The 11,835-nt window shown below is 49.1% G+C and overlaps 1 protein-coding gene across 6 annotated transcripts in view; it reads left to right on the top strand.

Annotated features, from left to right (window-relative positions):
• The first annotated feature begins 9,435 nt into the window (after positions 1-9,435).
• Positions 9,436-11,835, top strand: part of PIF1 (PIF1 5'-to-3' DNA helicase) — an 11,256-nt gene continuing 8,856 nt past the window's right edge. For 4 of the 6 annotated variants that reach the window (XR_001887850.1, XM_017885096.1, XM_017885094.1 and 1 more), the window contains exons 1-2: positions 9,657-9,743; positions 10,692-11,268. Coding sequence is in view for 5 of the 6 variants with exons in the window: in XM_017885096.1 (XP_017740585.1) it covers positions 9,733-9,743; positions 10,692-11,268 (588 nt within the window). In the remaining variant the exon portion in view is untranslated. Of the gene's footprint in view, positions 9,526-9,656; positions 9,744-10,691; positions 11,269-11,835 lie in introns of those variants that run through there. The other 2 variants (XM_017885097.1, XM_017885095.1) reach the window with 2 other exon arrangements.

The following is an 11,835-nucleotide window of genomic DNA, read 5'->3' as shown; positions in this document are numbered from 1 at the left end:
GGTGGATCACTTAAAGTCAGGAGTTCAAGACCAGCCTAGCCAACATAGTGAAACCCTGACTCTACTAAAAATACAAAAAATTAGCCAGGTATGGTGGCGCACGCCTATAATCCCAGCTACTTGAGAGGCTGAGGCACAAGAAAGGCTTAAAGAACCTGGGAGGCGGAGGCTGCAGTGAGCCAGTTGCAGTGAGCTATGATCGCAGCACTGCACTCCAGCTTGGGTGACAGAGCAAGATTCTGTTACATACACACAAAAGAAGTAGGCTGGCACAGTGGCTCACTCCTGTAATCCCAGTACTTTGGAAGGCTGAGGCGGGCAGATCACCTAAGGTCAGGAGTTCAAGACCACCTTGTCAACATGGCAAACCCCATGTCTACTAAAAACACAAAAATTAGCTGGGCATGGGGGTGCACGCCTGTAGTCCTAGCTGCTCCGGAGGCTGAGGCAGGAGAATCAGTTGAACCTAGGAGGTGAACGTTGCAGTGAGCCAAGATCACCTACTGCACTCCAGCCTGGGTGAAAGAGCAAGACTCCATCTCAAAAAAAAAAAAAAAAAAAAAAATGGCCGTGAGCGGTGGCTCGTGCCTGTAATCCCAGCACTTTGAGAGGCCGAGGAGGGCGGATCATGAGGTCAGGAGTTCGAGACCAGCCTGGTCAACACGGTGAAACCCCATCTCTACTAAAAATACAAAAATTAGCTGGGTGTGGTGGTGGGCGCCTGTAATCCCAGCAACTTGGGAGCTTGAGGCAGGAGAATGGTTTGAACACGGGAGATGAAGGTTGTAGTGAGCCGAGATCGCGCCATTGCACTCCAGCCTGGGTGACAGGGCAAGACTCCGTCTCAAAAAAAAAAAAGTAAACATAGCCAGGCATGTACCTGTTGTCCCAGCTACTAGACAGGCTGAGTCCAGAGGATCACTTGAGCCCAAGTATTTGAGTCCAGCCTGGCGAACAGAGTGAGACTGTCTCTAAAAAGATTTTTAAATGTAATTCATTAGTTTTTTTTATGAGACAGAGTCTTGCTCTGTTGCCCAGGCTGGAGTGCAATGGTGTGATCACAGCTCACTGTAGCATTGACCATCTCAGTTCAAGTCATCCTCTAGCCTCAGCCTCCCAAGTAGCTGGGACCATAGGCATGTGCCACCACGTCTAGCTATTTTTTTTTTTTATTATTTTTTGTAGAGATGGGGGTTTCACCTGGATGCCCAGGCTGGTCAGGAACTCCTGGGCTCAAGTGTTCCTCCTGCCTTGACCTCCCAAAGTGATGGGATTATAGGCATGAGCTACAACACCTGGACTTTTTAATTTTAGAAAAAAAAAAAGGCTGAGCACGGTGGCTCATGCCTGTGATCTCAGCCCTTTGGGAGGTCGAGGTGGCAAGATCACCTGAGGTCAGGAGTTCAAGACCAGCCTAGCCAACAGGGTGAAACCTGGTCTCTACCAAAAATACAAGGGCCAGGCGTGGTGGCTCACACCTGTAATCCCAGCACTTTGGGAGGCCAAGGCAGGTGGATCACGAGGTCAGGAGATCGAGACCATCTTGGCTGACACAGTGAAACTCCGTCTCTATTAAAAATACAAAAAATAAAAATACAAAAAATTAGCCGAGCATGGTGGCGGGCGCCTGTAGCCCTAGCTACTCAGGAGACTGAGGCAGGAGAATGGCATGAACCTGGGAGGCGGAGTTTGCAGTGAGCTGAGATTGTGCCACTGCACTCCAGCTTGGGCAACAGAGCAAGACTCCATCTCCAAAAAAAAAAAAAAGAGCAAAACTCTGTCTCAAACAAACAAAAAAAAATTTTTTTTTTGAGATGAAGTCTGCTTTGGTTCTGTCACCCAAGCTGGAGTGTGGTGGCGAGATCTCGGCTCACTGCATCCTCCACCTCCCGAATTCAAGCGATTCTTCTGCCTCAGCCTCCCAACTACCTGGGATTACAGACGCATGCCACCATGCCCGGCTAATTTTTGTATTTATAGTACAGACAGGATTTCACCATATTGGCCAGGCTGGTCTTGAACTCCTGATCTCGTGATCTGTCCACCTCAGCCTCCCAAAGTGCTGGGATTACATGTGTGAGCCGCCGCACAGGGCACAAACAAAAAATTTGTTTGAAAAGGTAAACATAAATTCTGGTTAATGCTATGCATGCTAAAGTGTTAGAAGTGAAATGTACTCATCTCTATAACTTTGAAGTACATAACAAAGAGATGGATAGATATATGGATGTGATAAAACAAATACCGCAAAATATTGTAGATTTGTGATGAATATATCAGTGTTCACTGTACAATTAGTTTGATCTTTCTGTATATGCTTGGATTTTTTTTTTTTTTTTTTTTTTTTGAGACAGAGTCTCGCTTTGTCACCAGGCTGGAGTGCAGTGGTGTGATCTCAACTCACTGCAACCTCCACTTCCCAGGTTCAAGCAATTCTCCTGCCTCAGCCTCTCGAGTAGCTGGGACTACAGGCGTGCACCACCGCACCCAGTTAATTTTTGTATTTTTAGTAGAGACGGGGTTTCACCATGCTGGCCAGGATGGTCTCGATCTCTTCACCTCACAATCTGCCCGCCTTAGCCTCCCAAAGTGCTGGGATTACAGGCGTGAGCCACCGTGACTGGCCTGGATATTTTCGTGATAAAACAAGAGAACTAAGGTGTGAGAGGAGGTAGGAATGATGAATTACTGCCTAATGGATGAAGTTTCATTTTTCTTTTCTTTGAGATGGAGTCTTGCTCTGTTGCCCAGGCTGGAGTGCAGTGGTGTGATCTCGGCTCACCGCAACCTCCACCTCCCGGGTTCAAGCAATTCACCTGTCTCAGACTCCCGAGTAGTTGGGATTATAGGCGCCTGCTACTATGCCCGGCTAATTTTTGTATTTTTAATAGAGATGGGGTTTCACTTTGTTGGTCAGGCTGGCCTTGAACTCCTGACCTCAGGTAATCCACCCACCTTGGCCTCCCCAAGTGCTGGGATTATAGGTGTGAGCCACCACCATGCCTGAACTGGATGAAGTTTCTATGTGAAATAATGAAAACATTGAAAAATAAATTGTGGGGGGAAGTGAAAAAATTAAATAAATTGTGGCCAGGTGCAGTGGCTCATGCCTGTAATCCCAGTACTTTTGGAGGCTGAGGCGGGTGGATCGCCTGAGGTCAGGAGTTTGAGACTAGCCTGGCCAGTATAGTGAAACCCCGTCTCTACTAAAAATACAAAAATTAGCCGGGCATGGTGGCAGGTGCCTGTAGTCCCAGCTGCTCAGGAAGCTGAGGCAGGAAAATCGCTTGAACCTGGGAGGCGGAGGTTGCAATGAGCCAAGATTGTGCCGTTGCACTCCAGCCTGGACAGCAGAGCGAGACTCTATCTCAAAATAAATAAATTAAATAAATAAATTAATAAATAAATTGTGGTGATGGTTATACATTTGGAAGGTACTTAATGTCATGAATTATACACTTAAAAATAATTAAAATGATAAATATCATGTATATTTTTCCACAATTTTTTTAAAAAAGTTTGAAAGCCAAAGCAAAAAAACATATTAAGAGAAAATCTGTTGGGACATTCTGTTGCTTTTCCTTGAAGCAGTCTGGGGTATTGCACACAGAAACAGGGCAAGGGATTTGGCTTCCCCTGTATGTAAGTGCACTAGGCCCATTGTAAGCAGAGGGCAGTGGAAAGAGAACACAGGCTTTGGAAACACACCCGGGTTCATAATCCCAGCTCTTTCATTTTCTCTCCATGTGACTGTATTTGTTTCTTATTGCTATGGCTGCTATAACAAATTATCATACATTTAGTGACTTAAAACAACACAAATTTATTATCCTGTCATTCTGGAAGCCAAGAGTCTGAAACGTGTCCTACTGTGCTGAAATCAAAAGCTGTTTTCCTTCTGGAGACTCCAGGAGAGAATCCATTTCCCTGCCCTTTCCAGCTTCTAGAGGCCTCCTGCCTTCCTTGTTTTAGTCTGTGGCCCTTGCCTCCATCCTCAAAGCCAGCAGTAACATCTTCTCTGCTGGCTTTGAGGATGTCTCTCTCTCTCAACTCTACTTCCTTTGTCATATCTTCTCTGATTCCTGTTTCCTTCTTTCCCCTGTGATTACATTGGCCCACTCACATAATCCAGAATAACGTCTTCATCTCAAAAAACTTAATCATGACCGGGCATGGTGGCTCATGCCTATAATCCCAGCACTTTGGGAGGCTGGGGCGGGAGGATCACCTGAGGTAGGGAGTTCAAGACCAGCCTGACCAAACATGGAGAAACCCCTTCTCTACAGAAAATACAAAATTAGCCGGGTGTGGTGGCACATGCCTGTAATCCCAGCTACTAGGGAGGCTGAGGCAGGAGAACCGCTTGAACCCGGGAGGTGGAGGTTGCGAGATCGTGCCATTGCAGTCCAGCGTGGGCAACAAGAGGGAAACTCCATCTCAAAAAAAAAAGGAAAAAAAAAAAAACTTATTCATACCTGCAAAGTCCCTTTTGCCAACATAAGATAATATTCACAAATTCTGGGGATTTGAACATGGACATTTTTGGGAAGGGGGTCATTATTCTGCCTTCTATAATGACCTTGAAAATTTTTCTCTCTTTTTTTTTTTTTTTTGAGATGGAGTCTTGCTGTCGCCCAGGCTGGAGGGCAGTGGTGCGATCTCGGCTCACTGCAACCTCTCTCTCCTGGGTTCAAGTGATTCTCCTGCCTCAGACTCCCGAGTAGCTGGGATTACAGGCATCTGCCACCACACCCGGCTAATTTTTGTATTTTTAGTAAAGATGGGGTTTCACTATCTTGGCCAGGATGGTCCTGAACTCCTGACCTCGTGATCCACCTGCCTCAGCTTCCCAATGTGGTGGGATTACAGGCGTGAGCCACCACACCCAGCCAAAAATTTTTCTAAACCTGCTCATTTACTCATGTACAATGATGCATGCCACTGATAATCAATGTATGTCAAGACAATACGGAAGAAGAAAAATATCTCCCAAGATTTCTTTCTAGCCAGGTATGCTGGCACACGCCTGTAATCCCAGCACTCTGGGAGGCTGAGGCTGGCAGATCTCTTGAGCCCAGGAGTTTGAGACCAGCCTGGGCAATATGGCAAGACCCTAGTCTCTATAAAATATACAAAAATTTGCTAGGCATGGTGGCAGTCACCTGTAGTTCCAACTACTTGGGAGGCTGAGATGGGATCACTTGAGCAGGAAGGTCAAGGCTGCCATGAGCTGTGACTGTGCCACTGTACTCCAACCTAGGTGGCAGAGTGACAACCTGTCTCAAAAAAAAAAAAAAAAAAAGATTTCTAAAAGATTTATGGAGATATAATTCACATACCATACAATCTAAGCATCCAAAGCATTTGATTCAATGGTTTTTAGTATAGTCACAGGGTTGTGCAACTATTACCAATCAATTTTAGAATATTTTTATGTTTCTCCCATTTTGAGAAAACAGAGGCTTGAGACATGGAAACTTCCTTAGGGTAGCATCCACTGGAAAGGCATTGCAGTGGCTGTTATTAGCTGACATTCCAGTCCAGGTTATAGCTTTCATGAAGCTAGGGCAGTCACCTTGAGGCAGAAGAATAGGGTCTGGAGGCAGGGAACCCAAGGCTGTTTCACGCCGACTTCCTAGAACTAAATTAAAAGGAAAACCCGGCTGGGCACAGTGGCTCACGCCTGTAATCCCATCACTTTGGGAGGCCTAGGCGGGCAGATCACGAGGTCAAGAGATCGAGACCATCCAGGCCAACATGGTGAAACCCCATCTCTATTAAATATACAAAAATTAGTTGGTTATGGTGGTATGCACCTGTAGTCCTAGCTACTTGGGAGGCTGAGGCAGGAGAATCACTTGAATGGGGGAGGCAGAGGTTACAGTGAGCCAAGATAGTGACACTGCACTCCAGCCTGGTGACAGATGGAGACTGCATCTCAAAAAAAAAAAAAAAAAAAAAAAAAAAAAAAAGGAAAGAAAAGAAAAAGAATACCCTGGCCAGACATGGTGGCTCATGCCTATAATTCTAGCACTTTGGGAGGCCAAGGCAGGCGGATCACGAGGTTAGGAGTTCGAGAGAACAGCCTGGCCAATATGGTGAAACCCCATATCTACTAAATATACAAAAATTAAATGGGCTGGTGGCACACACCTGTAGTCCCAGCTACTTGGAAAGTTAAGGCAGAAGAATTGCTTGAATCCAGGAGGCAGAGGTTGCAGTAAGCCAAGATCCCGCCACTGCACTCCGGCCTGGGTGACAGAGCACAGAGTGAGACTCCATCTCTCAAAAAAAAAAAAAAAAGGAAAACCCTAACTTTCTATGCCTAAGTAACAAAAGGACCAAAGGCTACTCCCTTTGACCTTTCCTGCATAGCAGATGGGAGATTGGCTGTCTGCAACAAATCATACTGAGTGTGGGTCCAGTCTTCATTTGCAACTTTGTGACTTCACTCTGGCCTCTGAATGGTTGCTGTCTGCAACCAATCAGACTGATTGTGGCTACCACTTCAGTTACATGAAGTAAGCATAAAGTTGCCAATGGGAAACTTCTAGCCCGTATTTGTTTTTTTTTTTGAGATGGAGTCTCGCTCTGTCACCCAAGCTGGAGTGCACTGGCCAGATCTCAGCTCACTGCAAGCTCCGCCTCCTGGGTTCACGCCATTCTCCTGCCTCAGCCTGCCAAGTAGCTGGGACTATAGGCGCCCGCCACCTCGCCCGGCTAGTTTTTTGTATTTTTTAGTAGAGACGGGGTTTCACCATGTTAGCCAGGATGGTCTCGATCTCCTGACCTCGTGATCCGCCCGCCTCGGCCTCCCAAAGTGCTGGGATTACAGGCTTGAGCCACCGCGCCCGGCCATCTAGCCGGTATTTGAACCCAAGAAAATTCTGTATCTCAGATCCCCTCCCACACTGTGGAGTGTAATTTCGTGTTTGATTTTTTGTTGTTGTTTGTTTGTTTTTTGTTTTTTGTGTTTTTTGTTTGTTTTTTTTTTTTTGAGACGGAGTCTTGCTCTGTCGCCCAGGCTGGAGTGCAGTGGCCGGATCTCAGCTCACTGCAAGCTCCGCCTCCCGGGTTTACGCCATTCTCCTGCCTCAGCCTCCTGAGTAGCTGGGACTACAGGCGCCCACCACCTCGCCCGGCTAGTTTTTTGTATTTTAGTAGAGACGGGGTTTCACCGTGTTAGCCAGGATGGTCTCGATCTCCTGACCTCGTGATCCGCCCGTCTGGGCCTCCCAAAGTGCTGGGATTACAGGCTTGAGCCACCGCGCCCGGCCTGTTGTTGTTTGTTTTGAGACAAGTTCTCGCTCTGTCGCCCAGACCGGAATGCCGTGGCACGATCGAGGCTCACTGCAACTTCTGCCTCCTGGGTTCAAGTGATTCTCATGCCTCAGCCTTCCAAGCATCTGGGATTATAGGTGCCCACCACGACACCCAGCAATTTTTGTATTTTTAGTAGAGACAGGGTTTCACCATGTTGGTGAGGGTGGTCTGGAACTGCTGACCTCAAGTGATCCCCCCATCTCGGCCTCCCAAAGTGCTGGGATTACAGGCTTGAGCCACCGCGCCTGGTGGTACTTTGTTTTTCAAAAAATCCCTGCTTTTGTTATTTTGTTGCTTCATTCTCTCTTTGCTTTGATGGGCATTTTGTCCAATTCTTTGTTCAAAATGCCAAAAACCTAGACAACTTTCAGTCACCACCCTCTACCGCTAACAGCCTGGGAGCAGTGTAAGTGTTATAGTAGCTAAGCCCCATGGAGTGATTAAGCCAGCAAGTAATCTGGGTTCAATGTTTGGTTTTACTCTCTATATCAGCTATGTGACCTTCAGTAAAATCTCTGGGAGTCTTGCTTTTCCTTATTTGAAAATGAAGGGGCGTGGTCAAGGCCTTGTGAATCCAGCACTCTTGGGAGCTTGGGTGAGACGGGTGGATCACGAGGGTCAGCGAATCCGGGAGGGACCATCACTGTGCTAACACGGTGAAACCCCGCTCCTCTAGTAAAAAATACAAAAAAAAAAAAAAAAAATAAAAAAAACTAGCCCTGCGAGGGTGGCGGGCGCTCTGGTATGTCCCACTACTCAGGGAGTGCTGAGCAGCTGGAGAATGCCGTGGGAACCCGGGGAGCGGAGCTGCAGTGAGCTGAGATCCCGGCCACTGCACACCAGCCTGGCGCCTGGACAGAGTAAGACTCAGTCTCAAAAAAACAAAAAAAAAAAAAAAAAAAGAAAACATGAAGTACGGGCGCGGTGGCTCAGTGTAATCCTCGGGCTTTGGGAGGCCCAAGACGTGGGTGGATCGTTTGACCCTCCCGGAGTTCGAGAACGCAGGCCTGGGAAAACATGGTTGACATCCCATCTCCTACAAAAAAAAAAAAAAAAAAAAAAAAAAAAAAAAAAAAAAAAAAATATACGTAGTATATAGTATATCAGTATATAGTAGTATAGTGGTGATATATATATCGCTTATAAGTATATAAAGTAGCCGGGTGTGCGTCTGTAGTTCTAGCTACCTGGGGGGGCTGAGGCGGGAGGATCACCAGAGCCCAGGAGGCAGAGGGCAGTGAGTCACGACCGCGCCACGGCAGAGGTTGCAGTAAACCGAGATTGCGCCACTGTACTCCACTACAGCCTGGGTGACAGACTGAGCCCTAGGAAGGAAAAACGAAAGGAAAAAGGAAAGGAGAGAGCAATTTAATCCTTGGTAGCTGTCATTATCTGTAAAATGAGGTAGCCAGACTCACCTGTAAGATCCTTTCCAGCTATGTAATTCCAAGCTTCAATGACATAATAAAGATAATTAAAAGTAAATTCTTTCAACATCCTGTGCAAGAAGAGGGATAAAATTTCCCTGAAGACAGACTCTACTCGCTTCCGCTGTACCCTCTAGTACGTGGCACAGGTCTCAGAGTTTCTCACTCATGGGCTTCAGCTGGGTGGGAAAGCCAAAGCGTAAAATGCCCTTTAAAAAGGCAGAGAAGAATGTAGAGTTGGGGGCGGCGGAGGGACTGGGCAGGCCTTGGGGTGTTCTGCCCAGAACTGAACAATGGTACTGTGAGTGTAAACAGGGGTGTGAGGGACCACAGGCAGGTCCTCCCCAAGGCCAAGCCCAGCCTCTGTGTGCCGGCTAGAGGGGAAAGGCAGTGTGCTGGAAGGATGGTTCTGAAAATAATTCTTCGGAGTCGTGTAGGGTTTTCAGACCCGACACCACGCGCGGCCCAGTGGCTGCAGCCGCCGCGGCCTCCTCGCACCACGCCCAGCCGTCCACTGGATTTGGTACGCTGCCACAGCCATAAACCTCCTTCCTCTGGCAGGCGATTGGTACAGCCCAAGCTCCGGGAGTAGAAACGCAGACACACCCATTGTCACGCCCCTACCTCTGATTGGCTGGAGAATTTAAAGATCCAGTCGGTGATTGGGTGATTTTCTGCCTCTAGCATTTGAAAAATTTCTAGTTTCGGAGCTTCGCCATAGATCTGCTTGTTCATCTGAGTGTCGGCGCAAGTGAGTGTCTGCCCGAACCCAGAGGTGGGGAGCAAAGAGCCTGATTCATCTAGGGGTTCCCGCCGGGAGGGTGCAGACAAGTGGGTCAGGCGGAGGGAGCATGGATTCTACGGTCCCAGGGTCCCCTGCGATTTCCCTACCCGAATATTTTCCACCTCGTCTCCACTTTGCTGATGGGAAGCGTGAGGGCATGGGAATCACACTGACTTTGACTACCAGCCGCTGTGGCTTATGAAGGGCAAGTGAGTTTCCCTCTCCCAGCCTGTTTCCACGTCTGTATACGGGGAATAGTGAGACCTGCCCGCTACATATAAGCCAGTGAATGTTACCTGCAAGGCAGAAGGCGCTTATTACACGGCAGCCCTCTTTGCATCTCCCCACGGGCGATTCTGCTTCTTCCTGGGGAGAGGACTCTGAGGATTCCTGTGCTCGCCCTGGGTCTCAGGGAAGGAGGATTCTTTCTGCGCAGGGACCCCCTTCTAGTGAGGTCCTTGCAGGACACCTGAGGCTCCCTAATCCTGGGTGCCCATCCGCCGCTCTGGAAATTGTTGTGTAGCAGGGTGCGTGTGTGTGTGTGTATATAAATTGTATATATTGTGTGTGTTTATATAGAAATTGTGTGTGTATATATATTGTATATATAGAAATAGAAATTGTGTAGCAGGGTGCGTGTATATATATACACACACACATATGTATGCATATATATGTATTTATATGTATGTATGTTTTTTAATTAGAGGGTATCACTCTTGCCCAGGATGGTTTCCAGCTCCTGGGCTCAAGCTATCTTCCTCAGCCTCCCAAAGTGCTGGAATTACAAGCGCCCGCCACCACGCCCGGCTAATTTTTGTATTTTTAGTAGAGACGAGGTTTCACCGTGTTGGCCAAGCTGGTCTCAGAGCTCCTAACCTCAAGTGATCCGCCCACTTTAGCCTCCCAAAGTGCTGGGATTACAAGCGTGAGCCACCACGCCCGGCCCAGCGTACATTCTAAGAGTGGATTTTCGGTTAGCCCAAAGCCCTTTCTCCGTCTCTGTGACCTCCTCGTGTTACCAGTGACAGTCCTCGTGATCCTGTACGGCCTTGACCTTGCTCCCTGTCGCGTCCTTTATAGCACCCATTACGTCCCCTATAGCATCCCTTACGTCCCTGAATCCTCAGGACCACTGTGCTCCGGTGTCTTCGCAGACCTGCAGAGGCGGTGGCAATGCTGTCGGGCATGGAGACGGCGGCAGGGGAATACGAGGACTCGGAGCTGCGGTGCCGCGTGGCTGTGGAGGAGCTGAGCCCGGGCGGGCAGCCGCGAAGGCGCCAGGCGCTGCGCACCGCGAAGCTGAGCCTGGGTCGCAACGAGCGCCGCGAGTTGATGCTGCGGCTACAAGCGCCAGGGCCCGCGGGGCGGCCGCGCTGCTTCCCTCTGCGCGCCGCGCGCCTCTTCACGCGTTTCGCCGGGGCAGGGCGCAGCACCCTGCGGCTCCCCGCCCACGGCGTCCCCGGGGCCGGCGCAGTGCAGCTGCTGCTCTCGGACTGCCCCCCAGACCGCCTGCGCCGCTTCCTGCGCACATTGCGCCTCAAACTGGCTGCGGCCCCGGGTCCCGGGCCGGCCTCCGCCAGAGCACAGCTGCTGGGCCCAAGGCCCCGCGACTTCGTCACCATCAGCCCTGTGCAGCCCGAGGAGCGGCGGCTCGGGGCGGCCACCCGGGTTCCGGACACTACGCTGGTGAAGCGGCCTGCGGAGCCCCAGACTGGGACCGAGCCTAGCACAGTGAGGACGGGAAAGAGGGGACACCTTTAGGAGTGGATGTGCCATTCTTTTAAGATGGAAGAGACCTAGAGACCCAAGTTTGGGGGAAAACCTGTGTGGGTATTTGAGGGCGCTGCTGGTTATCTCAGATACGCATCTGACATCTGAGTATGACAGGGGTGTGGAAATTGTGCCTGTGGTCGTTATAGTGTAACCCCTGAGATGGTGTAAGTCAAAACAGGAAATGGGACCTGGCTACATTAGAAGAGAAAGCAGAGGCCAGGCATGGTGGCTCACGCCTGTAATCCCAGCACTTTGGGAGGCTAAAGTGGGCGGATCACCTAAGGTTAGGAGTTCTGCGGCCAGCCTGGCTAACATGGTGAAACCTCGTCTCTACTAAAAATACAAAAATTAGCCAGGCTTGGTGGCGGGCGCCTGTAATCCCAGCTACTTGGGAGGCTGAGGCAGGAGAATAGCTTGAACCCGGGAGGCAGAGCTTGCAATGAGCCTAGATCGCGCTACTGCACTCCAGCCTGGGCAACAGAGCAAGACTCTTCCTCAAAAAAAAAAAAAAAAAAAAAAAAAAAA

Source organism: Rhinopithecus bieti, unplaced genomic scaffold (assembly GCF_001698545.2).
Source record: "Rhinopithecus bieti isolate Rb0 unplaced genomic scaffold, ASM169854v2 scaffold_13262, whole genome shotgun sequence".
Classification (NCBI taxonomy): Eukaryota; Metazoa; Chordata; class Mammalia; order Primates; family Cercopithecidae; genus Rhinopithecus; species Rhinopithecus bieti.
The sequence above is the reverse complement of the archived record's forward strand: the minus strand, read 5'-3'. Positions and strand labels throughout refer to the sequence as shown.